The sequence below is a fragment of the Eublepharis macularius genome, chromosome 14 (assembly GCF_028583425.1).
Source record: "Eublepharis macularius isolate TG4126 chromosome 14, MPM_Emac_v1.0, whole genome shotgun sequence".
Taxonomy (NCBI): Eukaryota; Metazoa; Chordata; class Lepidosauria; order Squamata; family Eublepharidae; genus Eublepharis; species Eublepharis macularius.
In genome coordinates, this window is record NC_072803.1 from 638,673 (window position 1) to 665,593 (window position 26,921).

Here is a 26,921-nt window from a genome sequence, read left to right on the forward strand (position 1 = left end):
TGGTACGAAGATGTTTACTGGTCCCAAGAAAGATGCCACTCTGATGGCAGCTCTGCCCCACACAAGTGTGCCTGCATGCCAAACAGGGTACAGCAGGCAGAAGAGAATGCCAGGGCACAAGGGAGGAGGAGGTGCTACTCTGTGCAGGTTCTCAAGCCCCCCCAGAACCTGTCCTTCCCCGCAGCAGCCACGAAATGGGAACAGGAGCTCGAGCTTTCTGAGACTCGCACGCACCTCTGCATTCAGGCAACAATTGGCCCCTTGTCATGCAGAGCGAAGTTGCATCAGCCAAGGCATGCAAGACCAGCCATGGGCACATGGTCCACGGCCCACCCAGATAACTGAGAGGGCAGGTCACCTTGCCTGTGAACCAGCAGTGAGGAGGGGAAAGCCATGCAATGATCTCTCCCCCACCCAAAGAGGCCTCGCTGGCACCTGAGCCCCCTCTCCTAGCCCTTCCTGGGGCCGCCCTCCTTGCAGTCTCAGGCACGGCCCAGAACTTCTCCCCTCCCAGGTCAACAGGAATCAGTTATGCCCATTTGCCAGTCACAGGCTGCTCCCACCTTTGAAAAACTGCCCCCCAAAGCACTTTGATCCTGCTGCTGCTGCTGCTCCAGGAGGCTCTGAGCACCAGGTCCAAGATGGATTCCCCTGCCAGAGGAGAAGCTTGTGTAGCCAAAATGAGGAGAAAGCGGCCACGGTGTGCTCTCGTGAGACACAACTGTGAGCTAAGTGGCACATGGAGGCACAGTCCTAGTGCCGGCCTCAGCTGAGGAGACGGCCGTTCAAAAGCCTGGCCATTGCAACGGTGCGTGACCCCCACGGGCCCAGTGCTCAGTCCAAGCATGCAGACCAGGCAGGTCAAGACAGCAAATAAGAAATGGGAAAATCTTGATAATTAACCCGGGGCGGAAAAAAGGGTCCTGCAGCAGCTGTGCTTCTTGCCTACATTAATAATTCCAGGACCAAACTTCCACTCCACGTGGGCAGATCGTGGGCAGCATCACAGGTTGTCTCTGTCCTTCAGTCAGTAAGGATCTTCCTCATCTGTGTCCTGGACAAGAAGCAAAACCCAACCAGATTCTCAAGCACTCCAATCAGCACAGCTTCAGCTCCAGCAGAATGAGCTGGAGGCCCCTGTGCCAAGGAACGCACCAGGTGGCAGAAGGGCCCCCTGTGGCTGCACGCAAAGGAAAGCAGCCACCATTCCGTGCGCCAGTTGCAAAGTGGTTCTGGCGAGGGCCTGCTGCCAACACACCTAAAGTCACATGGTTTCAGGAGTTGCTCCAGGGTGGGGTCACGGGGGAAGGGAAAGCTGGGTGCAGCTCCAGGTGCTCAAGGCACTGGCCAGACACCAAGCTCGCAACCCAACTGCAGGTAAGAATGTTGTTTATGCTTACCAGGCACTGCAGACACCTCCCAGCCAGTCTCGCCACACAGCCCGGTTGCTCAGTCCTGCAGGAATATATCAAAGCAGCTCCAATCGGCAGCACCTACTACCCATGCCACCGCACTGCCACTCTAAGGCCACTACTGTAGCCTGAAGACTCCTAGGCAAGCAGCTGGACCCCTGGTCCTGCCAACACGCCCTCCTCCTTGCAAAGTCCCCATTCCCCATTCTGACAATCAGAGTGTGGAGCTCCTCACTGGTAAGGTCTGACCACAGAGACTTCTCTACATCAGCCCCAAAGTCTCCCCCTTAAATAGACCAGCCTCACTAGGGATGCCCAACTGGTTGGTAGACAGAGCAAGATCTCCATCTCTGTAGCCCACCAAAGATGCAAATGTTTTGCAAGAACCATCAGTGGTCAGGATACATTCGGGGGGCAACAGGCAGGCCGGAGCGCAGCTGGATTTCGATAACCAACTCCCACCTGGCCCTGTACACAAAATCACGAAGAGGCTTGCATTCCCACTCCCTCAATAACTGTGTCCAGCCACCCTCTGCCACCTCTGCAGCCCTCCTTGCTGGGCATATGGTAAGTTGGCCAGAGAGCAGGATGGGGCCAGCAATTCAACTTCCAGTGCTCCTGATGTGCAGACAGTATGCTTAAGCCCATGACAACTTAAGCATCTGTTAGCATTTAAGGCTCCACAAGGCTGCTTTTTGTTCTTCTGCAATTCCATGACACCCACAAAACCCCCACCCCCAATGCTCTCACTCGTCAACAACTTCAATGGAGGACTTCTTGCAAGCAAACTTCTTCCTGCTGTTTAGCGCCCCAGATTTCCTGCCCATTCTGACCAGCAGTAGAGCCACCACAATGGCTGAGGGGAGGAAGACCAGCATGGAGAGCAGCCCGGCCAACGACAGCTGGAAGGAGGTGCCTGTGGAAGGAGTTGAGATCAAGGTGACAAGTCAGCTGGGCCTCCGCGAGCAAAGGCCAGGGACTCCCGGGAAAGCCTAGCCTGCCACTGAGAGAGGCACAGGATGAAAGATGAGCCCCGGCCAAGCCCCAGAAAGTCAATGGGAACCATGTTGGGCAAAGAAACCTAAAGCCTGTAGAAAGAGAAGGGTGGACAGGAACATAGAATCATAGAGCTGGAAGGGACCCTGCGGGGACCTCTAGCCTAGCTTCCTACACAATACAGGACATGCACAGCTACCCCCCACCCACCCCGTATCCTCAGTGATCGCTGTTCTATGCCCAGAGGAAGGCAAAAAACCTCCAAGATCACCAGCTAATCTTGCCGTGAGGAAAATTCCTTCCTGATCCCAAGTGGTGACTGGCATTACCCTGGGCACGTAAGGAAGGGCCACGAGAGCCACGCACCGAAGACTTCAGGTGGTGCAGAATGCAGCTGCTAGGTTGCTGACCAAGTCATCATGGCCAGCTCATATAACACTGATTTTGAAGCAGCTGCAGCGGTTGCCAATTAGTCTCCAAACCCAATTCAAGGTGTTTAAAGCCCTTCACAGTCTGGGACCCTCCTTCCTTTGGGCCTGCCTCTTCCGTTATGAACCCCCACCCCTGCGCTGCTTTGTGCCTCTTTGCAGGGCTCGCTGGTGGCTCCTGTCCCCTCGGTGGCACAACTTTCTTCCACCAAGAAGAGGACCTTTCCAATGGTGGCGCCCTCCCTCTGGAATGCCCTGTGGGAGCTGCTGATGTTTCAGAAACTCTGCAAGGCAGAACTAGTCCAGTGTGCTTTGGACATTTAATATTTTTACTGTGAGCCAGAGCTGATTGCTATATATCTACCTAGAAACGAAGGGAAAAGGGGGGGGTCAACCCAAAATAGTGAATGAAATGGGAGGGTCAGGCTAACTATACCAAAATATTACAAAATTGCAAATATTTATTATAAAGTGTACATATCCTGTACATATCCTCATCCTGCACTGGGCAGGGGGTTGGACTAGATGGTCTGTATGGCCCCTTCCAATTCTATGATATAGCCAACAATTTAAACTGTAAAAAAACAAGAAGTCTGAATATCAGACTGCGTAACAAATACACACCAGATTATAATATTTCATATACAAAGATGGATTACCCAATGACCAATAATAAGTACAAGGTAATAACAAGAAGACTCCTCCACCAAGACTGGTATAACAAAAGGCAAAAACCGCAAGTGGGGGGGGGGGGATCACAGCTCAGAAATACAAAAATCATGACTCTAATAAATAACTAAATATAAAGTCACAATCAATAAGTGTCATAAGATATGAACATTCAATAAAGATAGAAATATATTACAGTAAAGAATTAATCACATGCAGGCAAGCCGCTCCATCCATTATTTATCAGCTATAATCCAATAGGTACAGTCCTCCACAATGCTGAATCACAAGGTGAGTAGAAACAGGTAAGTCCACAGGATAAATGTTCACAAAGAGTCCCAAAGACACAAGGTAGTAGTCTTGCGTTCTTCCTTTTAACAGGTATGCTGCAAAAGATGAATGATCATGGAGCACACGCTCCCCGCCCAACAAACTGGGCCGGCTGTTGCCCCTTGTTTCATGTACAACACCTCCTCAGGGGCGGTAACCAAAATCACCTGTGGTCATACAATCACCTACAAACCACATAGTCACATGTAATTATATAAACCATTAATAAAAGGTTTTTCAAAAATTTGTGCTTCATAGTATTGTCCCTGCAGTTAACAATACTCACCAGTATACATGTACAGTTGGAAGCACAGTCAATTGATAATGAAGTCAACACACAGTCAAGGCGGCAACCCGCCCAAGACACCCGTCTTTTAAAAGCCGGATTGTTAAGCCTCTTAAAGAAACAAGATCAACATCACATGTTATACATTTGATACAACAGGTACAGTTTGGTTAAAGTAATGTAACACATCTAGCTGTCTCCGACGGACTTTAGACTTTACATCTTTATTTCATAAGATCAAGAACATAATTTATAGACACTGGTTCATTGTCAGTGGCATTAAGGGTTGTGAGGTGCCCCCTTTGATTGTTTTTAGGCGCACCAGGAATTTAAAGGACATGCTGGTGCATTCCAATTTGAAATAGCCATGTGACTAATTTTCCCGTGGGCTGCTTTAAATGCGGGAATTGCCGTGTTTGCTCCATGGTTGTTACTGGAACCAATGCCTCCATTCCTGGTACTAACATTACTATTAAACTGAGGGAACTGGTCACATGCCAAACACCTGGCGTTGTATACTTAATCATTTGTGAATGTAACCGGTTCTATGTTGGCAGCACTAGACCTCTAAAAATACATCTGTTGGAACACGAGCCACGCATTAGGAATGGTACCTTGGAAGCTCCATCAGTGGAGCATTTTGCACAAATGCATGAGAGAGAGGAGGAATTTAGGTATGTTACCATTTTCCAGAACAGACAGTCCCCCATAGATTGCTACAGAAAACTCTTTTACAGAGGGAGTGCTACTGGACACATCGGTTGCGCTCCCTGAAACCGGATGGTTTGAATAATGAAATGAACATGTCATGTTTCCTCCAGGTATTTATTTATTATATCATTCTGCAATGTGTGCTCAATCTTGAGGTGTTACATTACTTTAACCAAACTATACCTGTTGTATCAAATGTATAACATGTGATGTTGATCTTGTTTCTTTAAGAGGCTTAACAATCCGGCTTTTAAAAGACGGGTGTCTTGGGCGGGTCGCCGCCTTGACTGTGTGTTGACTTCATTATCAATTGACTGTGCTTCCAACTGTACATGTATACTGGTGAGTATTGTTAACCGAAAGGACAATACTATGAAGCACAAATTTTTGAAAAACCTTTTATTAATGGTTTATATAATTACATGTGACTATGTGGTTTGTAGGTGATTGTATGACCACAGGTGATTTTGGTTACCGCCCCTGAGGAGGTGTTGTACATGAAACAAGGGGCAACAGCCGGCCCAGTTTGTTGGGCGGGGAGCGTGTGCTCCATGATCATTCATCTTTTGCAGCATACCTGTTAAAAGGAAGAACGCAAGACTACTACCTTGTGTCTTTGGGACTCTTTGTGAACATTTATCCTGTGGACTTACCTGTTTCTACTCACCTTGTGATTCAGCATTGTGGAGGACTGTACCTATTGGATTATAGTGGATAAACAATGGATGGAGCGGCTTGCCTGCATGTGATTAATTCTTTAATGTAATATATTTCTATCTTTATTGAACGTTCGTATCTTGTTATGACAGTTATTGTGACTTTATATTTAGCTATTTATTAGAGTCTTGATTTTTGTATTTCTGAGTTTTTATTCCCCCCCACCCCTCCACTTGTGGTTTTTGCTTATTGTTATACCAATAGTAAGTACAGACAGATTTATAATATCTCATAAACAATTGATGGACTACCCAATAACAAACAGACTGTGCACGTTTTGGCCCCTAAAGGCCTTCCTCAGTTTTAACTGAGGTCCTTGTTATGAACTGCTTCAAGCTCTTAATTGAAGAGAAGCAGTGTAAAAATCAAATAAGCACCAGCCCACTCCTTCCTCCCCCTCCCCCCCTCTCACGATCTCCCTAACTTCATAGTGACCAAAAAAGAGAAGCTCTCCCAGACAAACAAACCTAATGGTATCCCGCAACTTGGAGATAATGTGATATATTCCCTACGTGACAGCCTTTCAAATCCTGGAAGAGGGCCCTCCTATTGCCTCTCTGTCACCTCCTCTCCAGACAAAACATGCCCAACTCTTCCACCCTTTCCTCATAGGATTTGGTCTCCAGACCTCTCTCCATCTTTGTTGCCTCCTTTGGACAGATATCCAGGTACCTGACAAATACAGGTCTAGCTAGAGCTGGGAAATTCTTTGAGATTTGGGAGTGGGGCCTGTAGAGGGAGGGATTTAGGGAAAAGAAGGGTCCCAGTGGGGTCTGATGCCACCGACTCCACCCTCCAAAAACCAGCGATTTCCTCCAGGGGAACTGATCGCTGTAGTCTGGAGGTTAGTTGTAATTCCTGGAGATCCTCCCCTGGAGGATGGGAACCCTCGGTCTAGCCTGGGGGCTCTCACCTGTGCAGCACAGGGCCTGCTCCCTTTCTGCCGACCAGGACACGCGCAGATCTCGCACCGTCAGCCCCAGGGCAGAAGGACTCCCGCGGCCCCTGTGCTTGTGCTGCCCAGGCCCGTGGGCAGAAGCAGAGCTGAGGTGGGGAAGATGGCCCAGTGTCCTCTCTTAGGAGGCTGCCCCGGGCTCCAGGAAGGTGCCCGAGATGGTTTTTACTTCTGAGGAGCCGAGAGGGAAAGCAGGGCTGGCTCGACTTGGAGCCAAAGCAGAAAGCGACTCTCTGGGGCCAGAAAGGCTGCCGGTACCTCTCTGCGTGACCCTCAGCACCGTCTGCGGGATGTCGTGCTGCACGTCGGGGGGGTTCTTCACGGAGCAGGAGAAGGTCCCGTTGTCCTCCATGGTCGGGCTGGCGATGGCGATGGAGGCGTCCTGCTTGGCCACGTCCCCCGCCCAGGAGACTCGCTCGCGGAAGGTGCCCTCCCGGGCCGGGTAGGGGCCCGACTGGTAATGGAAGATCTGGAGGCCAGAGACAGCCGGCACTGCACCCTCTGGAGCCGCGCCACAGCCAAGCGCCGCGGCCCCCGTGCCGCAGGCACGGCCGGCGCTGCTGCCACCGGGAAGCTTCCTCGGGGCCGCGGAGGACGAGCCAGCTGCGCTGACCGGGGCGCCTGCGGCTCACGCGCTCCGCCTCCCCGCCCGCCCGCCGAGCGTCGCTCTGCCCGAGCAGCAGGAGCGACGCCCCCCGGCCCGCAGCAGCAGCAGCTCCTCACCGGCTCCGAAGCGCCGCCCGCCAGGGGCCGGAAGGTCCAGTCGATGGTCAGCCTCTCCGACACCGGGGAGGAGGACCGGAACCAGCAGCGCAGCACCACTGCCTCGCCCACGAAGGCCCGCGCCTCGGCCGCCGCCCGCACCTCCAGCGCCCGCACCCGCACCCGCGCCGCGCCTGCAGCAGGGAGCGAGAGACCGGAGAGACCGTCAATCCGGGCGCGCAGGCCACCGGCCCAGCCGAGCCACAGGGCGCCGCCCTCGCCCCGCAGGCGGACGGCAAGGCTCGGGGCGCCCTGGAGGGCCCAGCGGCCTCCCGCCTCGGATCGGGCGCCCGCGGCCTGCCCCGCCCGGTCTCTGCCGCCCCCGCCCGGCCCCCGGCCCCGCAGTCACCGAGCAGCAGCAGCAGCAGCAGCGCCGCCAGGAGGGAAGCCGCCCCGCACAGGCCCATCGTCTGCCGCGGCCGGCCGTCGCCTGGGAAGGGCAGGGCAGGGGCGGGCAGGGCGGAAGGGGCGGGCAGGCAGGCCGCTCTCCGGATGCGCTGCTCGGCCTGGGCCGGCCGAGCCGGTTCCCTGCGCGCGGCGGCGGCGGATCCCGGGAGGGCGCGAGCGCAGACTGGTCGGCCCCCCCGCCGGCCCTCGGAGCCCGCCCCCCCCCCGCCACAGACACGCAGGCGGCCACGACCTGACAAACACCGTTTATTCTCATACACGTGTACAAAAGGCAGCTGTGAAAGGCGGCGGCGGCGTCCTTTGGGTCTCCGCCGGGCAGCGGGAGCAGGGCACAGGCCAGGCGGCGTTCCGGGGAGCGATGCGGGCGAGCGGCCCACCGGCGCTCGCGCGGCTCTGTCGGCCTCTCCCGCACCGCCGCGGCTGGAGGAAGCGGCCGGGCTTCGGCGTGCGGCGATGGCGCTCCTGCTGGCCGTCGGCGGGCCAGCACCGCAGTCCTGGCCAGAGCCGCGCCCTTCCAAGGCCGCTCCTTTCAGGGGACTTGGACAGACGGGACTCGGGTCGGGCCAGCACAGCATCATCCCTGCCCGGACGGGGCGCGGCTGTGTTCCTGGGCGGGGCACCGGGCGCTTCGGCGTTGGGCTGGCCCAGCCGCAGCCGCAAGCGGAGGAGTTCCTTGTGCCCACTCAAGGACGCGGCCAGCAGAGAGGCGCCCGGGAGTTTAGAGTCACAGGACTGGAAGGGGCCCGAGGGACCACCTCGTCCAAGCCCTGCCCAGGCGCAGGAAGGGCCCCAAGCATCCCCAAGCAGGATTCGTCCAGCCGCTCCCTGAAGACTGCCAGCCAGGGGCGCTCTGTCCCTCCCTGGGCAGCCGCTTTCCTGGCGTTTTGCCCTGGGCAGTGCTGAAGGGCGTTTTCAGGCCATGAAGTCAATTGCATTGTAGAGCTACAGCCATTGTAGAGCTACAGCCAAGTCAATTGCATTGTAGAGCTCTCTCTTGCCATGACTGGCCGGTCCCTCTAGCACTGGTCATTGTGGAGACAGACCCAAAATCACAGATGGTTTAAAAAAGCTCCGTAGCAGCTCACCAGAAAACAAAAAGGCAGCCATGTGCATGGGATGTGCTCAGCTGCACCCCTTCCCCACCAAATGGCTTGCTAATGCGCTTGGACTCTGTCCTTTCTGGAAAAGTCACCCCAAGGATGGGGGAAACCTGGAAAGTGGACAATAAGGGGATGACACCCCGTGGATGCTCCCCCAAACATGCTACAGTTGGGAAATCGAGGCAGATGAAAATCTCCGTGACTGCAGTTTGGGAGAAGTGGGTAGAGTAAGAGGAGGGCTGGGCTTCTCCCAAAACAATTTGGGTGCAAATATCAGAAATCAGATTCGGAAACAGCAAAGCTCATATCTGTTGCCAGCGGAAGTAGGGAAAAGGGGGTCCCATTCCTCACCTTTAGGTAAGGCTGTGTGCGGAAAGCCCCCTTGGCAGTTTGCTCAGAGAGATTCTCCAGAGAGAGCGGTGAGAACGGAGTAGGAAGCACGCTCCACTCTCCAGGGCGAGCTCACGCTGCAGGTCTTATGTTGGCGAGAGAAGGGGTGGCAGAGCGGACGCAGCAAAGGGCAACCGGCGGCTCCTTGATCAAAATGCACCAGCCAGCCCCAGGCTGAAGGGCCACCTCCTAAGGGGAAGCAATTCGCGCCGCCACCCCCCCCCACCCCCCCCCAGCCTGAACAGGGAACAAAGCTCTGGCTTCTTGCCAGGGAGGCGGGCAACAAGGGCTCCAGCCCAGACCAACTGGGCTCCAGCCCAGACCAACAAGGCCTCCTTCTTGCGGCAGCTTTTGCAGTTGTCTGCAGACGTAGCAGGAAGCCCAGCCCATTTGAGGCAGGAGAGGGTGCCCGGTTCTGATGGTGCTGGCCGAACAGGTCTCTGCAGGTGGGGCTTTCCCTGCCCTTGCTTTAAGGGGCTGGTGATGAAGCAAAGGGCCAGGGGGCCAAGGGGGGCTTCCTGGGCCTTGGTTGGCTTGCCCCAGTGCAGCAGCAGCAGCAGCAGCAGCAGCAGCGCTCTTCTCGCCAGCCAGCTTTGGACTGTCCTTTGCAGACCTGGGAATATGCTGCTGCTCTCCTAGGTCGGCAGGCGTTCTTCGAGGAAAGCAGGTCTTCGCAGGGTCATAACGCCCTCTGCCAAAAGGCGGTGGCACCGGCCATCTCGAATTCAGCAATCCAACGAACCCGCTCCTGGCTCCAGGACGGAAGGCAGAGGAGGCTGTGGGGGGGGGGGGGAAACAGTTGCAGAAAGGGGCTCTCCTTGGGGGACAGCTGGGCCCAAGACCTCCAGGTGGGGGGAGGGGAAAGCCACAGCCCTCTGCCCACCTGGCATGGATGTGCGGAGGCATCTTCCACACGGCTTCTGCCAACCCACCCAGGAACAAAGGTCAGCTGGGGAGAGGGGCCAGCGTTACAGGGGTCTTACCGGGAGCTTCGGGCTCTCTGCAGGGGTGTGCGCTCCATCCTCCGGCTGAGCCTTCCATAGCTTCTCCTTCTCTGGCCTGTTATTAAACGCAACAGAGGAAGCTGTCAGAGCACCAGCGAAGCTGCTCTCAGTCCCCAGCTGGTGAAAGCAGAAGTCCAGGGAGGGGGGGGGGTGTAGAGAGCAGGCCCCCTCCAAGGGAGACGTTACAGCGGGCAAGAGCAGCCCCCCCCCGTGGGTCTGGCACCCTTTCCCACCTGAAGTCACAGGGCACACTGTATGGGACAGGGTTGTGTTGTCACACAGAAGAATGCTGCTGCTTTAGAGGGCTGTTCTTGCAGGGAGCTGAGCACCTTGGCTCACAGCCAGCTGCACAACTGGGCTCGCTCTCTGCTTCCGCCCTCACCCCCCAGCATCTTGGCCTTATCTTGGCCCTCTCCAGATTATCCGTCTCCAGTTCACCACACTCTGCTCATGACACTGCCCTTTGGCGCCTGGCTGAGTTTCAGAGGAGGAGCCAAAGGAGTGTTCCCACATCCGCCTCACGACCACCCCCAGCTCTCCCTCCCCACTCCTTGCTCTGCCTCCGAAGGGCTGCCCTGCCCTGCACTTTTGAAAAGGATGCTGCACATCCATGAGTGCGGACCCCCAGGGGCCGTGCTGCTCTCCCCTGCCCCACAGACAGCCTCCCGGCCCCTGCCTCCCTTACCGTTCGGTCTCCACCATCTCCATGTTCTTCTCCTGCCGCTTCCTCCGTTGTTGACGGCAGATCACCACCACCACCACGATGACAATCATGAGCACGCAGGCAGAACCAATGGTGATTGCCAAGATGTGGATCTCTGAGAAAGCCACTGTGCAGAAACAACAGGAGTGATGCGGCAGGGGTGCCACCGACTAACTTATCCATACCCTATTAGAGCTTCTAAGCTGTCTAGCGTGGGGATTTATATTTCAAGTTCTGAATAAGGTTGGATAACAGAGATCTCTCTTCCTAGAGAAACTGATTCTCACGCAAACCATTTATGTGAGCAGCGCTTGTTTCACTCTTTCCCATCAAGGTACACAGAGACTTCCTTTAGGTTTGTTTATCTTTTTAGTTAAGCAAGATACTAAAATATAAAGTCCTATTAAAATGAATCCAATGTGATGAATATATGCACGCAATAAGAAGTAAATCGCTTTAACATTTCTCAATTTAAACCATGAATGATATAAAATCAGATCATATGGGCAAGTCCCCTATGGAATGCATTGGACTTTCCATAGACACATTTCTCATCTAAAATCTTCCGTGTGAAATTTCCTTCGTCAAAACTCAAGTTCTTTAACTAAATGACATTTGCTACCCATAAAGACATCTTTAAGATCTTTTATGTGTGGCAATAATATAAAAAGATGATTGGTTTTAGATTTAGCTGATTCTTCAGATTTTTAATCATGTGATATTTTGTTAAGCTAACATATAATGTTATTGCACACCTGCATAGATAAGATTCTATACATCTTTTAAAGATGTTAAAAAGCTAGATAACAGATTATACCTAGTCTCTTTAAAAATTAAAGAATCATTTATACTCTTTCCCCAACTACTCTTAATTAGTTGTCAAAGATAAAAGAACACTTGTATTTTTCCACAACTTGTTAACAAACTACATTAAAGGTCATACAACATTCACTAAAATACATGTGTTTAACCAGAACATATGTGCTTAAAATTATATCTCTACGACAGGGGGAGTGGGAGGCAAGTGGAAACAAGAAGCCCCTCTGCCTGAGTCTTAACACCAGCGGCCCCTCTCTGCCCCAGAGGCTACGCACCTCTCAGTACGACGGCCAGCTGGATTTCCCCAATGTTCCCATCCACGTCAGGTGGGTTCTTCACGAGACACTGGAAAGTCCCATTGTCAGCCAGGTTCACATGCCAAAGCATGATGGAAGCGTCGTTCTTGTTGATGTTGCCATCCCATGTAACTCGGCCCGAGAAGCGGCCCTTTGTTGGGGAGTAAGGCTGCTCATGGTAGTAGAACACCTGGGGAGTCACAGAGGAGCCCAATTATTCCCCCATGGAGTGGGAGGGGCACATCTATTTGAGGTGACTTTGCTCCTGTCTGTAGAGGTCATTAACATATCAGGTTAAATTGTTTGCACTTTATAACAGCGCTGTTTTGGCTCTGGATCAGATCTCTGCTTCGTTTCAAACTTTACACCACCCAAACTTTATCGCATTGTTTATTGGGTGTCCCAGACAGAGGTCATTTGGATTTATACTATGTAATCTGCTTTGAGTTTCAGTGAGAAACGTGGACAATCGATCCATCAGCCGAGCCTCTGCTTCCTTCAGAAGATGACATTTCGCTGCCGGGGCACGAGGCTCCGTGAACGACAGGCATGGCAGCATATGTGGGGCAGTTGGGCCGCCCTTGACTAACCAGGTACCCAGAGCGGGGACTGCAGCAGCATCAGATCTGCTAAGGCCGGGAACATCAGCAAACACTCCAAGTGCTGCTTGACCATCAGCCATGTGTGCGTTTGTCTGGTTTTCTCCCACTCTCAGCCGGACTCCCCATTCGGCTGTCCTGCAACACCCCATGAATTGGAACCGAGGCCTCGCCACTGCCTGCTACTATCTGAAGGCAAGATCTTCTGGAATGAAACGGTAAGGCTAGATTTGGGCTCACTGGTCAGTTTCTTCTGTCAGCTTCTCTGCTTTTTTTCAGCCTGTTTTATGGAGTGAAAAAGGCTGCAGTATTAAGATCCTGCCCAGCAGCTGACTGCCTGTAGCCCTGCCTGCAAGCTGTGAGAAGCCCGGCAACCAGAGCCACGGCTCTTTCAGTGGTGGCCCCTAGCCTCGGGAATGCCATTTCCCTTGTGGCTCTCCTGGTGCCTGCCCACTCTACTTTCTTTCAGGTGCCAGGCAAAAACATTCTTTTAACCCAGACTTTTCACAAGTGGTTAATCTTTTGAGTGTTTTTTTTACAAGCCGGACCTAGCCTGAGGATTGCTATAAAGAGCATTTTGCCCACTAAATGTTTTATGCTTCTATTGGCTGTTATTAATGATTTTACATTTTTACGATTTCACGTTGTTTTATTTTGTTAGCTCCCTCAAGCAGGTCTCTGAAGAGGTGGCATATAAATGTTTACAGTAAGTAAACAGTCATTTTGCTAACCCCTGCGGTCCTTTAAATATTTGGGTGGGCATTCTCTTTGGAGAGGGTGCTTTCCCAGTGCAGCCAGGCACAGCTGCCCTGGGAGGTTCCTTCTCATGGTGCAGAGGGCAGCCCTGGGGCCTGATCCCCTTGGCACCTACTCCGTTGTGAGCCGGGATGCCAGGCCCGGGTGCACGGCCACTGGGAGCAGGGGTGGTGCGTGGCTAGCACAGCTTGCCCTGCAGAGGCGCTGGCTGTCCATGGGGAACTCTTCAGGAATCTCAGAGCTGCAGCCAGTGTCTGCCACCCACTGGAAGGCGCCGTGCCACATGCCACAAAAGGGTCAAGATGAACTCACAGACTCATCTGGGCCACCCGCTTGGGGCCGGAAGTTCCAGGTCACGGCCACCTGTTTCCCAGGAAGGGTCTGGCTGTGGAAGGAGCACTTCAAGCGTACGTCTGTCCCATTCAGAACCTCCAGGGTTTGAGGGGTATAGACTTCGATGGCTGCCACAGGCCAGACAACTGCAGGAAGCAATCAGAATGAAGAATTGTCACACTGTGGTGTAAATGGTTAGTTTCGGGCTCAAATCCCTCACTGGCCACCAAACTCACTGGGTGACTCCAGGCCAGTCACTCTTTCTCAGCCTAACCTACTTTGTGGCTCTTGTGCGGGCAGAGAAAGGAAAACCACACATGCCACCCTAAGTCCCCGCAGCAAGGGAGGGATAAAAATGTCCCAGAGAAGGAAAGGAGAAAGAAAACCTCCCAGCAGCGGTCTGGTCTGGCTCGGACTCCTCCGAGCATGAGGTCCCCGCCCCCTCCGAGCGCCTTCTCACAGGCTGCTCCTTAGGTGGGGCTGGCAGGGCCTGGGCTTTGGAGGTGGGGCTTTTCAGCCATCCCGGAGACTGGCTGGGCCAGAGCATGGCTTCCGCATGAGCAACCTGCTGGTTCTCATTTCGGACCATAAGCGGGGCGGGGGCGGGGGGGCTGCTTTGGTCCCTCCCTGAAACCTCCCGTCTGCCTGAGACACCCTCCAACCATCCCCGAGGACCTGCGAGCAGCGCCTGAATGGGTTTTGTAGAGCTGGCACAGGGCGTCTAGGCAGCGGACTAGCCTGGAGTCCGTTAAATACAGCCACTTGGGACAGGCGTGCATTTGCACTCTGTGTAACTGAGGCACACACCGCCTTTCCAGCAGTTGTTCAAGGCAGCTTACACCCAAAGACAAATGATACAATAGCGTAAAAAGATTAAGCTATAGAAACAGTAACACCAAGAAAAATCCTACACACGGAGTAATCCACTTTGAGTCTCAGTGAGAAAGGTGGACTATAAATAATGTAAGGAAATAAATAGTCAATGCAGCCAAGGAAGGAAGCCCAAATGGGGCCATCCCAGCAGCCTAGCCTGCGCAGCAAGCACTCCTCACAGCAAAACGGCTTTGCCTGGCACCAGATACAAGCAGAGAAGGTCCCAGGTGCATTTCTCAAGTGTGGGGGGAGGAAGGAAGGAAGGCTGTTCCAGGGGCTCCGTGCAGACACGCCCTGCCCTGGGGTGGCTCTAGGCACTTATGGAGCAGATGGCCACCCAGAGAAGGCTGGCAGTGGATGGGTGAGGGAAGCGGTCCTTTCTGTTCCCTCCGGTGGGTTCAGACTGCTCCTGCTGGTTGCCTCCTCTAGGGTTGCCAGCTCTGGGTTGAGAAATTCCTGGAGATTTCTAGGGTGGAGCCTGGGGAAGGGCCTCAGCCGGGTATAAGGCCCTGGCCTGCCCCCTCCCCCAGCAGCAATCTCCTCCAGGGGAACTGATCTTGAATCATCATCGCCCATTTATATACCGGGACAATTTAACACCCACTCAGAGTGGCTTACAAAGGGTGTTGTTATTATCCCCACCACAATCCCCCTGTGAGGTGGGTGCAGCCAAGAGAGCTCTGGGAGAGCTGCGAGGGAGCCAAGGTCCCCCAGCGGGCCTCAAGCGGAGGAGGGGGGGGGGATCAAACCCGGCTCTCCAGGTTCCAGTCCCGCGCTCTTAACCACGACACCAAACGGGCTCCCTTTGCCGCCTGGAGATCCGTAGTAATTCCAGGAGATCTCCAGGCCCTGCCTGGCCTTGGCAACCCGTGCCTGCTCCCTCCCCGGAGGCGCCAGGCGCAAAGGCCCCCCGCAGCCCGGAAGGCCGAGCCGGGGCGCCGGGCCAGGCGCGGCGCGGGCCAGCCTCCCGGGCCGGGCCTCCCGCCTCTCGGAGCTGCCGGCTGGCCCGTCCCTTCGGGCTGCAGGGCGCCTCCTGCTCCCGGTGACTCAGGGCCGGCTGGCGCGCTGGGGAAAGCCCAGCTCCTCGCCCGCCGGTTGCGAAACTCGCCCTCCTCCGACCCGAGGCCGAGCCGGGCAAGGCGGAAGCGCCGTCCTGCGCGGAGGCCCCTCGCCCTTGCCCGGGGTGGGGACACGGCGGCTCTGGGCCGGGGCCTCGCCGGGCGGGCAGGCAGGCAGGCCGGGAGCGCGCCCGCAGCCCAGGCCGGCCGCCCCGTGGGGGCTCCGTCCGGGCTGGGGCCCCTCTGGCGCGCCTCCGCGGGGAAGGGCGCGGGCCAGGCGAAGTTGGCCCCGAGGGAGGCGGAGGCTGCCCCAAGGCTCGGGCTCGCCCGCCCGCCCGCCCGCCGGTCGGGGCCGCGGCGAAGGCAGTTGGGCGGGCGGCGCTCTCCGTTTCTAAGGCCGAGCCGCCGGGCCTCTCCCGGGAACTCCCCGCCGCTGCTTGAAGCGGGCCTGCTCGGGGCCCCGCGGGGTGGGCGGCCCAGCCCGGCCCGGCTTACCCAGCAGCAACAGGCGGCCGACGCTCGCCGCTCGGGCCATGCTCCGCTCGGGTTTCCTGCTGGCTCCAGAGCGGCGAAGGTGGAGCCTCGGCAGCTGCCTGCCGCCTTCCGTCCTTCCCTCCGGCCGCCCAGGTAGGAAGCTGGAGGAGGAGCGTCGGCCGGGAGCGGCGGCTGGAGCCCAGGGCCCTCTGCACGCGCTCCGAGGCCCCCCGCGCGGAAGCCCGGGGAGGGGGCAGAATGCGGCCCGCCCGCCGCGCTTCGAGCAGGAGCCGCAGAGGCGTCGTCGAGGGATGCCGGCCCGGCGTTGCCCGCGGAAGAGCCCGCTTCCCTCCTGGGGCGCTCCCCCAGCCCTCGGCTCCGATCTGGCTGCTGCCGGCGAACCCCTTGGGCGCCTCGGCCCGCGGGCGCTTGCAGACGGGCCCCGTGGCGGCGCCGCGTCCCTCCCCGTGCGTGTGGAAGCCGCGAGGGGCTGCGGGCCCCCTGGCCGTTTGCAGCGGCTGCGGCCTGTCCGACTGGACTGCCCTTGACCCTTTGCAGCCGGCGAGAGGCCGGGAGGCCCATCCGGAGCTGGCAGCATCCCGCTGCTCTGCTCTGCGGTTGCCAACTCTCTGGTCCTAGCCGGGCGTCCCCTCCGTCACAAGCTGCGTCGCGGGGAGTTGCCCTTTCTGGGCAGGCGCTGGAAGAGAGCGCGCGGCCGGCCTCCGCGCTCCCGGTGCCTGTGGCCACTTCGCCGTTTCCTGATGGATTCGCTCCCCTCCCCCTCCCCCTCTCTCCCCGAGACTCCCGTAGGTTAGCCTTTAAGTCAGTGCAATCAATAGGAGGAGACGTCTGATAGGCGGGCTAGGACTGCAGCCGTCGGGCGGAAGAGAGAGCGTCAGCCAGGGTAAGTGGGGGATCCACAGAGACTTGTGGGGGGGGCACCTCCGTCCTCCCTCCCCCCCCCCTCCTCCGCCGTTTCCTCGTTTCCTTCCCTCGTAGCCTCTCCCTTTTTCCTAGAGGAGAGTTTCCTGTGGGTCGCCACGTTGGTCTGTAGTAGAAGAGCGTGACCCAGGCCCAGGAGCACCTTGGAGACCCGCTAGATCCCCAGGGCGTGCGCTTTCGAGAGTCAGCAGCCGGCCTTTCTCTCCCCGCTTTTCAGCTGCCATCATGTCCCCTGATGCGAAAAGAATCGTAAATGGGCTGGGGGGGGGGGGGCGGCAGCAGGACCTGCACAACTGGTCCCCGCCTGGCCCTCCTCAGCAGTGATGGCTGCCCTGCAATTTGTCCCCAACTGGCACTGGCAGCCACCATGCAGCGAGGCCTGGCCCCCAGCAGCAACAGCAGCCACCATGCGACTGGCCCAGCCCTGCCAACCGCCATGCAAGGCAGTCAGGCTGTTCCTGAGAAGGAAGAGGCTGCCGTGGGAGACGTGCGCATGTACAAGCGGCGGTGGACCTTGCCCCTTTGCAGAGCGGGCAGCGGGCCAAACGTTCAGGTGAGCAGAGGGGCCGCAGTGGCCCTGCCGATACGAGGACCATCCACTTTCCTTCTTAATGAGAAACACGGACTATAAACAGAGTAAGCAAGCCAACACACATGTGTAGGGAAGCCTCTCCTGCCATGCTCTCTGCCACCTGAAGGTGCCACCCTGCAAGTGGGCAAGACTGGCAGCGCCCCCTCCACGTGCCTTCTCTGTTGTGGCTCTATTGAGTTCCAAAAGACGCTCAGCAGTTGCGCTTCAACTGCGCCTGCTCCATGCACGGGCACTGTGGCAGGGTGCACGTGAGGGGGAAGAGGCGGGCAGGCAGAACTCCCACGGCGCAGCTGCTGGGTCCCTAGCCCTGCTCAGCTGTCAGCTGCGGTCGCCCCTTTGGCGATGAAGTGCTTGTACAAGTTCTGAAATGAGATGAGTTAGTCACACAGCAAGCACATTTGCTCACTCTCTCGAGACAACACCCTTGGGGGTGAGTGCTGGCTGCCTCCTCTGTGGTGCCCACATGCCCTTTCTGTGCATTTCCTGCCATGGGAGTGCAGTGCTGGGCCCCCTGAGTGCCCCACCAGAGGCCTCAGAGACAGAGTCCCAATCCACGCATCCTGGCTGGCCACTGCTGGGGAGGGCTGTGATTGGCTGTGGCTGTAATTAGCACCTGTGCTGCGCCGGGACTTGTGGATGGGCCTATGCCAGGGGGGTGCTTTGCCTTTCTCATCGCATGGATGCCATTGGCTATGCTGCATTATTTGCAAGCGCACCTTTCTGCCAGTTTTCATAGAATCATAGAATCATAGAGTTGGAAGGGGCCATACAGACCATCTAGTCCAACCCCCTGCCCAGTTTTGTGGGTGGGGGGAGGCTTAGGGAGCCAGCTAACTCCCACCATGCCCTGGAACCCCTCTTTCTGCATCAGCATAGTGGGTGCGCCAGTGAATCTCCAGTCACAACAGAGGCCCACTGATGGTCAGCTGCCATGGCACCACTCCAGAGCACTATGCTAGGCTCAGTCCAGGATATGGCAGAGGGAGACACAGTTGGCTATTGCAGCACTTTTGCACCCCCCACCCACCCCTCAGGACTGCACTGGTACTGTACTCCAGTATCCTACTATATAATTCTCTTAGCGTCTGCCCGACGACTCACATTTATCCTGGTGCGCCTGCACAAGCACCAGGATAAAAAGTGAGTGGTCGGACCCTGCCTTCAGAGGGTGCCGCTGGTGGTGGACAGCCAGGCGAGGCTGCCTGGCCCTCTGCCGCGAGACGAAGAAGCCCAGCTGGAGGGGGAGGCCAGCTAGAAGAGTGATGCGCCTGCAGGTGGAGCCCGGGTGACAGGCCATAACTGAAGCGCCCGCTGCCCTGGGAGCCCCTCAGGAGCCAGGGCGCACCACTCTCAGTGGACCCGGGGCAACGGGGTGTGAGCGACATGCCCACTGCCCTGGGAGCCCTGCTGCACCACTGTCAGTGGAGCCGGGGTGCGGGGTTCACAGGGCTACAGGCGCGTCACCCCCCTGTGTCTGAGCCCTCCCCAGAACCTGTTAGACCCTCTACCTGCCAACCCTCCCCAGACCCCTCCTGCCTCTGAGCCCTCCCCAGACCCCCCTGTCCCCCTACCTGCCAACCCTCCCCAGACCCCTCCTGCCTCTGAGCCCTCCCCAGACCCCCCTGTCCCCCTACCTGCCAACCCTCTCCAGACTCATCTTGCCTCTCAGCTCTCCCCAGACCCCCTTTCCCCCTACCTGCCATCCCTCCCCATACCCCTCCTGCCTCTGAGCCCTCCCCAGGCCCCACTTGCCCCTCCACCTGCCAGTCCTCTCCAGACCCCTCCTGCCTCTGAGCTCTCCCCAGACCCCCCTGTCCCCCTACCTGCCATCCCTCCCCATACCCCTCCTGCCTCTGAGCCCTCCCCAGACCCCTCTGTCCCCCTACCTGCCAACCCTCCCCAGACTCCTCTTGCCTCTCAGCTCTCCCCAGACCCCCTTTCCCCCTACCTGCCATCCCTCCCCATACCCCTCCTGCCTCTGGGCCCTCCCCAGGCCCCACTTGCCCCTCCACCTGCCAGTCCTCCCCAGACCCCTCCTGCCTCTGAGCTCTCCCCAGACCCCTCTTTCCCCTCCACATGCCAATCCTCCCCGGACTCCTCTTGCCTCTCAGCTCTCCCCAGACCCCCCTGCCCCCCTACCTGCCATCGTTCCCCAGACACCTCCTGCCTCTGTGCCCTACCCAAACCCCTCTTACTCCTCCACATGCCAATCCTCCTCAGACCCCTCCTGCCTCTCAGCCCTCTCAGCCCTCCCCAGACCCCCTCCACCTGCCAGCCCTCCCCAGATCCCTCCTGCCTCTGTGCCCTCCCCAGACCCCTCTTACCCCTCCACATGCCAACCCTCCCCAGACCCCTCCTGCCTCTGAGCCCTCCCCAGACCCCCCTGTCCCCCTACCTGCCAACCCTCCCCAGACTCCGCTTGCCTCTCAGCTCTCCCCAGACCCCCTTTCCCCCTACCTGCCATCCCTCCCCATACCCCTCCTGCCTCTGAGCCCTCCCCAGACCCCACTTGCCCCTCCACCTGCCAGCCCTCCCCAGACCCCTCCTGCCTCTGAGCCCTCCCCAGACCCCTCTTGCCCCTCCACATGCCAATCCTCCCCGGACTCCTCTTGCCTCTTAGCTCTCACCAGACCCCCCTGCCCCCTACCTGCCATCCCTCCCCAGACCCCTCCTGCCTCTGTGCCCTCCCCAGACCCCTCTTACTCCTCCACATGCCAATCCTCCTCAGACCCCTCCTGCCTCTCAGCCCTCCCCAGACCCCTCCCCATGCCCCTCCACCTGCCAGCCCTCCCCAGATCCCTCCTGCCTCTGTGCCCTCCCCAGACCCCTCTTACCCCTCCACCTGCCAGCCCTCCCCAGACCCCTCCTGCCTCTGAGCCCTCCCCAGACCCTACCTGCCAACCCTCCCCAGACTCCGCTTGCCTCTCAGCTCTCCCCAGACCCACTTTCCCCCTACCTGCCATCCCTCCCCGTACCCCTCCTGCCTCTCAGCCCTCCCCAGACCCCTCTTGCCCCTCCACATGCCAATCCTCCCCGGACTCCTCTTGCCTCTTAGCTCTCACCAGACCCCCCTGTCCCCCTACCTGTAATGAGCCTTTGCCCGTGTCTAAAACTAAGCTTCAACTAGCCAGGAGAAAGATGTATCTCTCTCCAGGAGAGCTTACAGCAATTAGTTTTCAGACCTATCAAACAGATAAGTTCTTTGAACCAGCTGTTTATCAGTACATGTATTTATATAGGGTTCAATATTGCTTTGCAACTCCTTATCAAACACACAGACACCTGTCTAGAGTTTATTTCACTTTATTGAAAATACACCCTAGTTTTTTAATGAAGCAAGTAATCAAATTATAAAAGGCTATTAATATAAATCCTATAAAAACAGAACACAGAAAGGCAATAAGAAATAAGTTTGCTAACATTTCTTAATAAATCCCTAGTTTAACATGCTCAAAGTTTCTATGAAATACATAGGTAGAGATAGGTTCTCACCTAGATTCTCCCAAGAGATTTCTTCCATCAGTACCCTGCCATTCTATCTGTGTTATATACCTCATCATATGCAAATATTTAAGGTCTATTCACATGATAGCACAAACAAATAATGATTGGTTTGACACTTCACTGAATATTCATTATCACCATAGTACAGCCTTCCAATTAGTAAAAAATTATGTCATATTCAGATCTGCAAAAGAAAACTGTAAATCTCTGAGAGGTGTCAGGAAAAGTTAAGTTGAACGATCACCATTGGTTGAATCTCTGATAGAGGAACATTAATCTCGATAAAGTCCACTATTTTAATTAACTGTCAAAGGATGAAAGCACACCGGTTGAATTACCTAACACATAGAAAAAATACACAGACAGTTCATGCGAAGTTTAAAAGTTCATCTAGCGAATACAAGAGCTTGGCCTAATATTGATTAGTATTGATTATTGTCATGTGCTTTTAATCTATATTGGCATAACATACCTGCCATCCCTCCCCAGATCCCTCCTGCCTCTCTGCCCTCCCCAGACCCCTCTTGCCCCTCCACCTGCCAATCCTCCCTAGACCCCTCCTGCCTCTCTGCCCTCCCCAGACCCCTCTTGCCCCTCCACCTGCCAATCCTCCCTAGACCCCTCCTGCCTCTCTGCCCTCCCCAGACCCCTCTTGCCCCCTACCTGCCATTCCTTCCCAGACCCCTCCTGCCTCTCACCTCTCCCCAGACCCCCCTTTCCCCCTACCTGCCATCCCTCCCCAGACCCCTCCTGCCTCTCACCTCTCCCCAGACCCCCCTTGCCCCCTACCTGCCATCCCTCCCCAGATCCCTCCTGCCTCTCACCTCTCCCCAGACCCCCCTGCCCCCCTACCTGCCATCCCTCCCCAGACCCCTCCTGCCTCTCTGCCCTCCCCAGACCCCTCTTGCCCCCTACCTGCCATCCCTCCCCAGACCCCTCCTGCCTCTCACCTCTCCCCAGACCCCCCTTGCCCCCTACCTGCCATCCCTCCCCAGATCCCTCCTGCCTGTTAGCCCTTCCCAGACCCCCCCCGCCAACCCACCCCAGCCCCAGCTTTCTAGAGCCCGTTGTATTTATTTGCACAACGTGCTTTGTTTCTAGTTTATTATATGTTTTATCCTGCTCTTACTGCATGGTCCTTGACTTTGTCATCCCATTTTCTGCATTAGGATATATCACGCCTGAAATCTTTACACTTTAGCATTGGTTTCCTACCTTTGATCATTCTGGTCTGGTTGCTTTGTTTATTGGGTGTCTTAGGCTGTCGGTTTACATTCTTGACATTGTGTCATCCGCCTTGAGTCTCACAAAGGTGAGCAATAAATAAAGCCAATAAATCAATAATCTCACAGTGTGATCAGGGTTCGCTGGCAGCCCTGTTGGTTTGGTGAGCAAAGGCCCCACCCCTTACCTTGGGCCCTGGGGCTGCAGGGGGCAGGCCCCTCGTGCTTCCTTGGAGGGGCTGATCGGAAACCACTTTGCACACCTACACTTCCTGGCAGAGCTCATTCTGAGTGCTTTCGACAGCACTGGAAACGGTGACTGCTGGCGCTCTGCTTGCAAGAATCAGCAATATCAGTTGACGGGAAAGCTTCCGTTCCTCTTCTGAGCTGCAAAGCAGCACAAACCGGGCGAGGAAACTCTGAAACAACAGCAAGGAAGAACACAAACCATGAAGACGCACTTAGGGATCACCTTCAGTGGCTTTGGCCTCTTGTTCTGTATGTGTGAGTACCACCAGACGGGTGCAGTGGAAGGGTTGGGCCGCTTGATAAGCAGAGCATCTCAGAGAGGCATGGCTGTCTGCATCCGCCTGGGTCTGTAGTTTCCAACAGGAGCCAGCAAGATGCTTCTGGGAAGCTCCCAAGCTAGGAACAAAAGAAATGCAACCCCCCCCCCCAGTCCTCTTCCCCCAGAAAGTGGCATTTGGAGGTAGACTTCCTCTGAACATAGCAGTCCCATTAGGTGGCCATAGAGCTCGTCTTCTCTGTGCTAAAATCCCTTTTGAAAGATGCCGAAACCAGTGGCCGGTGCTGCACCGCAGGGCAGCAAACTCTGGACGTCAGTTAGGTCTTGTTTCCAGAAAGAAGGTCGTTGTGCTGAATGGAAGAGCCATGTGAGAAAGAACAGCTCTTTCCAGCCAGCGGCCATAAGCAGCACCAACAGAAGGCTTTTTCTACTGATGGTGAATACAGAACCAGAGGGAGGCGTGCTGGAGAATGGGTGGGGTTGCAGGAGGGGCAGTGGCCGTCGTACCCCGAACTAGCCAGGGCTCCTTCCTGGATCAGAATGGCCCAGCGGCATGACCGAAAGCCAAAGGGCCGGCCTCTGGTCCTGGAATAGATGGAGGCCTCCCTCGTGTGCAAGCTCAGCTGGGGCCAGGATCAGAGTCGGGCGAGGGTCTTCCCGCTCCTGCAGTCCAGTGAATTGGCTTCTCTCCCATGCCCAGTGGGCAAGGCGGGGGCCATGTGGGGAAGCCTGGCCCGGCCCGGCCCCTCCACCCACAGTCCCGCCTGAGGAAACAAGTGATCAGCGGGGAGGCAAGGGGAAATTCAGGGGGTGCGCCAAGCGGCCCTGCCCAAGCCAAGAGTGGGCTCCCCAGAACCAGGAATGCCGAGGAGGCCTTCTGACTGGGCCACAGGGGTCCTGAGTCTCAGTGGACACTTCCCGGCTAAGGCCTGAGGGTTGCGAGCTGAGCAGGGCTTGACTCGCTCTGCCCCACACCCCGGGAGTGGCTTTTGGCCAGGGTGGCCCTAGTCTGAGCTGTCTGGAGGGATCAGGCGATGGCGGCGTGAGGGATTCAACTTGACCGAAGCAAGACCGCATTTTCAAAGCTGCTTGGGCCTCCTGGGGGGCGGGGGCGGGGAGGGGAGAGACCCCCTCCAGCTCTGGGAACGGGCTCCTCCCTGTGTCTTGCTGCTGGTCTTGCTGTCTTCTGGCGGGAGGGGGCTGCTTGATTTCTCCAGTGAGCCCAGAGTGTCAGAGCGGCTGGGCGCTAAGCCTGAGGATGCCACACAGGGCCGCTTGGGACGGGAGCCGCCCTGCAGGGTTCTGGGGAGCGGGGGACCCACAGAGGCGCTCTGCCTGCAGCAGCTTGTCAGCCGTGAGGCTTGCTTGGGGGCTGTCGCTGCAGCTGTGCCAGCCAAGGGCGGTTGTGGCAAAGCAGCAGCTGGGCTGGAGAGGCACCGTGGAGGGCCCAGCGCAGGTTGCTTTGCTCTAGGCCAGGCCGCCTCGTGGGGGCAATCTGCTGCTAACCGCTTTTGTGTTCCCTTCACAGGCAGCCCCATCTGGGGACAGGCAGCCAACAGTAAGTCTTCTCCTTCTCCCAACTTTCACGTGTTCCTATCCAGCCCTGTGGGCAGAGGATTTACACGATGGGGGGTGGGGGGAGGAGAGTAATTGGAACTGGGGGTTAGCGGTACATAAACAGTCTTTTGCTTTCATAGCCAACCCTGCATTTGCTTTCAGTGAGGGAGGCCAGAGTGGATCACATCGGGTGGCGCTTTAGCATTTGCCACAAACTGAAACCACCGAGTGTAGGGTGGAAGCTAGAGCATTGTCCCCGGTGTGATGATGTCATTTTAGGGTCGCCAGGTCCCCACACCCTTCTCACGGGACAGGGAGGAACCAGCACACACTGGGATGACCATCTTTGCACCTGCACTCCTGCTGCCAAAGCGATGGCGTTGCTGCCAGAAGTGAGGCCGTTGCGCTTTGCTCCCATGCTTTTAGAATCGGCCCATTTGGGGCCAAAATTGGCCCCTGTGAAGTGTGGGAGCACTCCCGAAGCCAGTGCGATTACATCACTTCATGAAGTGACGTCATTGTGCCCCGCTGGGAACTGACTTGTTTGGGATGGCAATAGATGGCCATCTTCCATCTATTGCCAGCAATCAGTGGGCAATAAACAGCAGGGAGCTTGCCTGGCATTGGCAGGCAGTTAGGAACCCTGTGTCACTTCCAGGTTGTGCCAGAAGTGACATTACTGTGTCACCAGTGATGCTTCCCCAGAAGTCTCCTGCCGGTAGGTGTTTTCCACGCAGGAACAAAGCATCTGCAGTTTCCCTGTGGCTGCAGTGGCTGCCTATACAGCACAGTGGCTACAGGGCTTCCACATGGCAGGTGTCATATATGTCTCCCTACATATTTGCCATGAGTGTTTGCTGTATTCTGTGATGCGTAATGGTCCTCTGAGAGTGCGTAAAGTTGCATACTGGTGGCCTGTTTAGCTGGGAGTTGCTTATCTCACAGGTGCCTAATGTGGTGCCTACTTTCGTTTTCGCAGCCGCTTGAGAATGTGTCCTTGAGTGCCGGCTTGAGTCTGGGAACTGAAAATGAAGTCATTTTGCTCCTCTCCTCCAGTCCTTCTCTCCTCCTGTCTCAAAACCCTTCTCCTCCCCTCCTAACCCCTTTGTGCCATCCATATCCTAAAGGCAGGAACTGTCCCTATAACTAACCTCTCCAAACTTCCACATGTCACTTCTGCCAATACCCTTGTCTGAGAATGCTGATACTGATGGATCTCTAATAAAGTTACTTCAACTCATTCCCTGGAGTGTGTGCAGTGGAGTGCTATGGGGATCTGACTGCCAGAACCTGACCACAGGTTTCCCCATAGTTTACCTGCCCCCACCCCCCACTCTACCAGGGTGTTTTTTCTTTTTAATCAGCAATTGAATACTGCTATATCAATATGTTATAATAATCTGTATGAAGAAAAAAAGAAGCGGCGGGGGTGGGGGGGCTTCAATCCCAGAAGCACTGGGTAACCAAAATGGTTGAAAGAAGAAAAAAAAAAACCCTTTTACATAGAAGTGCCAAGACCAATGCCAAAAAAGCAAAAAATGTACCAAAACCTTTAATAAAACCCCAAGAATTAAAACTGTATCATTAAAACAATATTACGCTTATTGCATATATACAGAAGTCCCTGACCATAATGTAGACATACTTAAACAACTGGATCTTAAAAACGACCAGATCATTATACACATGTAACCAAATGTGTTTCAGCCTTGAGATCTTCCTCAGTGGTTTTTATTTGTTTTATACACACCATCTATTATAGGATGTCTGAACAAGCACTACATAATCACAAAAAGGATGTAGACACTCACGGAGCGAGTAGGTCCCGTTTTCCCATTCAAATGGAACAAGAGTTGCGAGAACACATTAGAGTAGACGATATATTTCCCTTAACCCAGAGGTCTAAAATCTCTATAAACCAGGTTAGGATAAATTGTAACAAGAATGGTGTGTATAGCCCCATAGAACCCAGGTGCCTGGAATTTTATTAAAGATTTTGGTGTTGTGGGGATAACAACAACTTACTATGTAAACCACTCAGAGTGGGCAATAAGTCGTCCTGAAGGGCGGTATATAAATTTTATTATTGTTGTTGTTATCTTTTGTTGGTTGATTGATTGATTGGGGCATTGGTGGCATTTATCTTGGCACTATAACACACTGTGCACCAGTTTCTCTAAATTCCCAGCTTTCAAATTTAAAAAATTAAATCTTTAGCTACTTTCATGGTAGATACATGCCTTTCCCCTTTTTTCCACAATGAAAGGTGCTAAAGTTACTTTTTAAACAAAATTAAAGCTCAGAATTCAGAGAACCTGGTACACTTATTATAATAATATTAAAACAAGATTTGGTTGCCAATTTTTTAAGAGTTCCCTGTGGTGAGGGGAAGAAATGGCAGCTATGGGGAAAATGGTTAGCATGTGGCTGAGACTGGGAAAATCTGGGCTTTCCTGCCGATATAAGGGCCATTCAGGCTTTGCTATGGTCTTTCCCAA

At 55.6% G+C, this 26,921-nt stretch overlaps 4 protein-coding genes across 7 annotated transcripts in view; 2 read left to right on the forward strand and 2 right to left on the reverse strand.

Moving 5' to 3' along the window:
* On the reverse strand, positions 1-8,609 carry MPZL3 (myelin protein zero like 3). Its single transcript, XM_054997946.1, has 7 exons — positions 8,403-8,609; positions 7,933-8,200; positions 7,228-7,400; positions 6,763-6,973; positions 2,163-2,328; positions 1,401-1,455; positions 1-1,054 (listed from the first exon to the last, which is right to left on the reverse strand). The coding sequence occupies exons 1-7, from the start codon at positions 8,607-8,609 to the stop codon at positions 1,028-1,030; spliced, it is 1,107 nt and encodes a 368-aa protein (XP_054853921.1). The 3' UTR covers positions 1-1,027.
* Positions 8,182-16,217, reverse strand: MPZL2 (myelin protein zero like 2). Its single transcript, XM_054998471.1, has 6 exons — positions 16,101-16,217; positions 13,654-13,820; positions 11,966-12,176; positions 10,854-10,998; positions 10,148-10,223; positions 8,182-9,940 (listed from the first exon to the last, which is right to left on the reverse strand). Exons 1-6 carry the CDS (start codon positions 16,138-16,140, stop codon positions 9,890-9,892), a joined length of 690 nt encoding a protein of 229 aa, XP_054854446.1. The 5' UTR covers positions 16,141-16,217; the 3' UTR covers positions 8,182-9,889.
* LOC129342613 (T-cell surface glycoprotein CD3 epsilon chain) overlaps positions 16,113-26,921 on the forward strand; it is a 15,507-nt gene continuing 4,698 nt past the window's right edge. The window contains exons 1-3 of one of the 4 annotated variants that reach the window (XM_054998469.1): positions 16,812-16,983; positions 17,097-22,844; positions 24,395-24,424. In XM_054998469.1, the coding sequence (XP_054854444.1) occupies positions 22,790-22,844; positions 24,395-24,424 (85 nt within the window). In that variant the 5' untranslated portion in view covers positions 16,812-16,983; positions 17,097-22,789. Of the gene's footprint in view, positions 16,233-16,808; positions 16,984-17,096; positions 23,970-24,394; positions 24,425-26,921 lie in introns of those variants that run through there. The other 3 variants (XM_054998470.1, XM_054998468.1, XM_054998467.1) reach the window with 3 other exon arrangements.
* Positions 16,793-26,921, forward strand: part of ATP5MG (ATP synthase membrane subunit g) — a 75,543-nt gene continuing 65,414 nt past the window's right edge. Inside the window, exon 1 of the mRNA XM_054998474.1 lies at positions 16,793-16,796. The gene's annotated coding sequence lies outside the window, so the exon portion shown is untranslated. The remainder of the gene's footprint in view (positions 16,797-26,921) is intronic.

Bases quoted from the DNA above. Each gene is read 5' to 3' on its own strand.
- MPZL3 (XM_054997946.1), bottom strand. From the start codon at position 8,609: ATGCAATTGACTTCATGGCCTGAAAACGCCCTTCAGCACTGCCCAGGG. The intron at 8,201-8,402 runs GTGACTCTAAAC...GTCCCCTGAAAG, and splicing joins CTCGGGCCCCTTCCAGTCCT to GAGCGGCCTTGGAAGGGCGC. The intron at 1,055-1,400 runs GTAAGCATAAAC...CTTCTTGTCCAG, and splicing joins GGAGGTGTCTGCAGTGCCTG to GACACAGATGAGGAAGATCC.
- MPZL2 (XM_054998471.1), bottom strand. From the start codon at position 16,140: ATGGCCCGAGCGGCGAGCGTCGGCCGCCTGTTGCTGCTGG. The intron at 10,999-11,965 runs GTGCGTAGCCTC...GTTTCTGCACAG, and splicing joins GCTGGCCGTCGTACTGAGAG to TGGCTTTCTCAGAGATCCAC. The intron at 10,224-10,853 runs GTAAGGGAGGCA...GTTTAATAACAG, and splicing joins GAGATGGTGGAGACCGAACG to GCCAGAGAAGGAGAAGCTAT.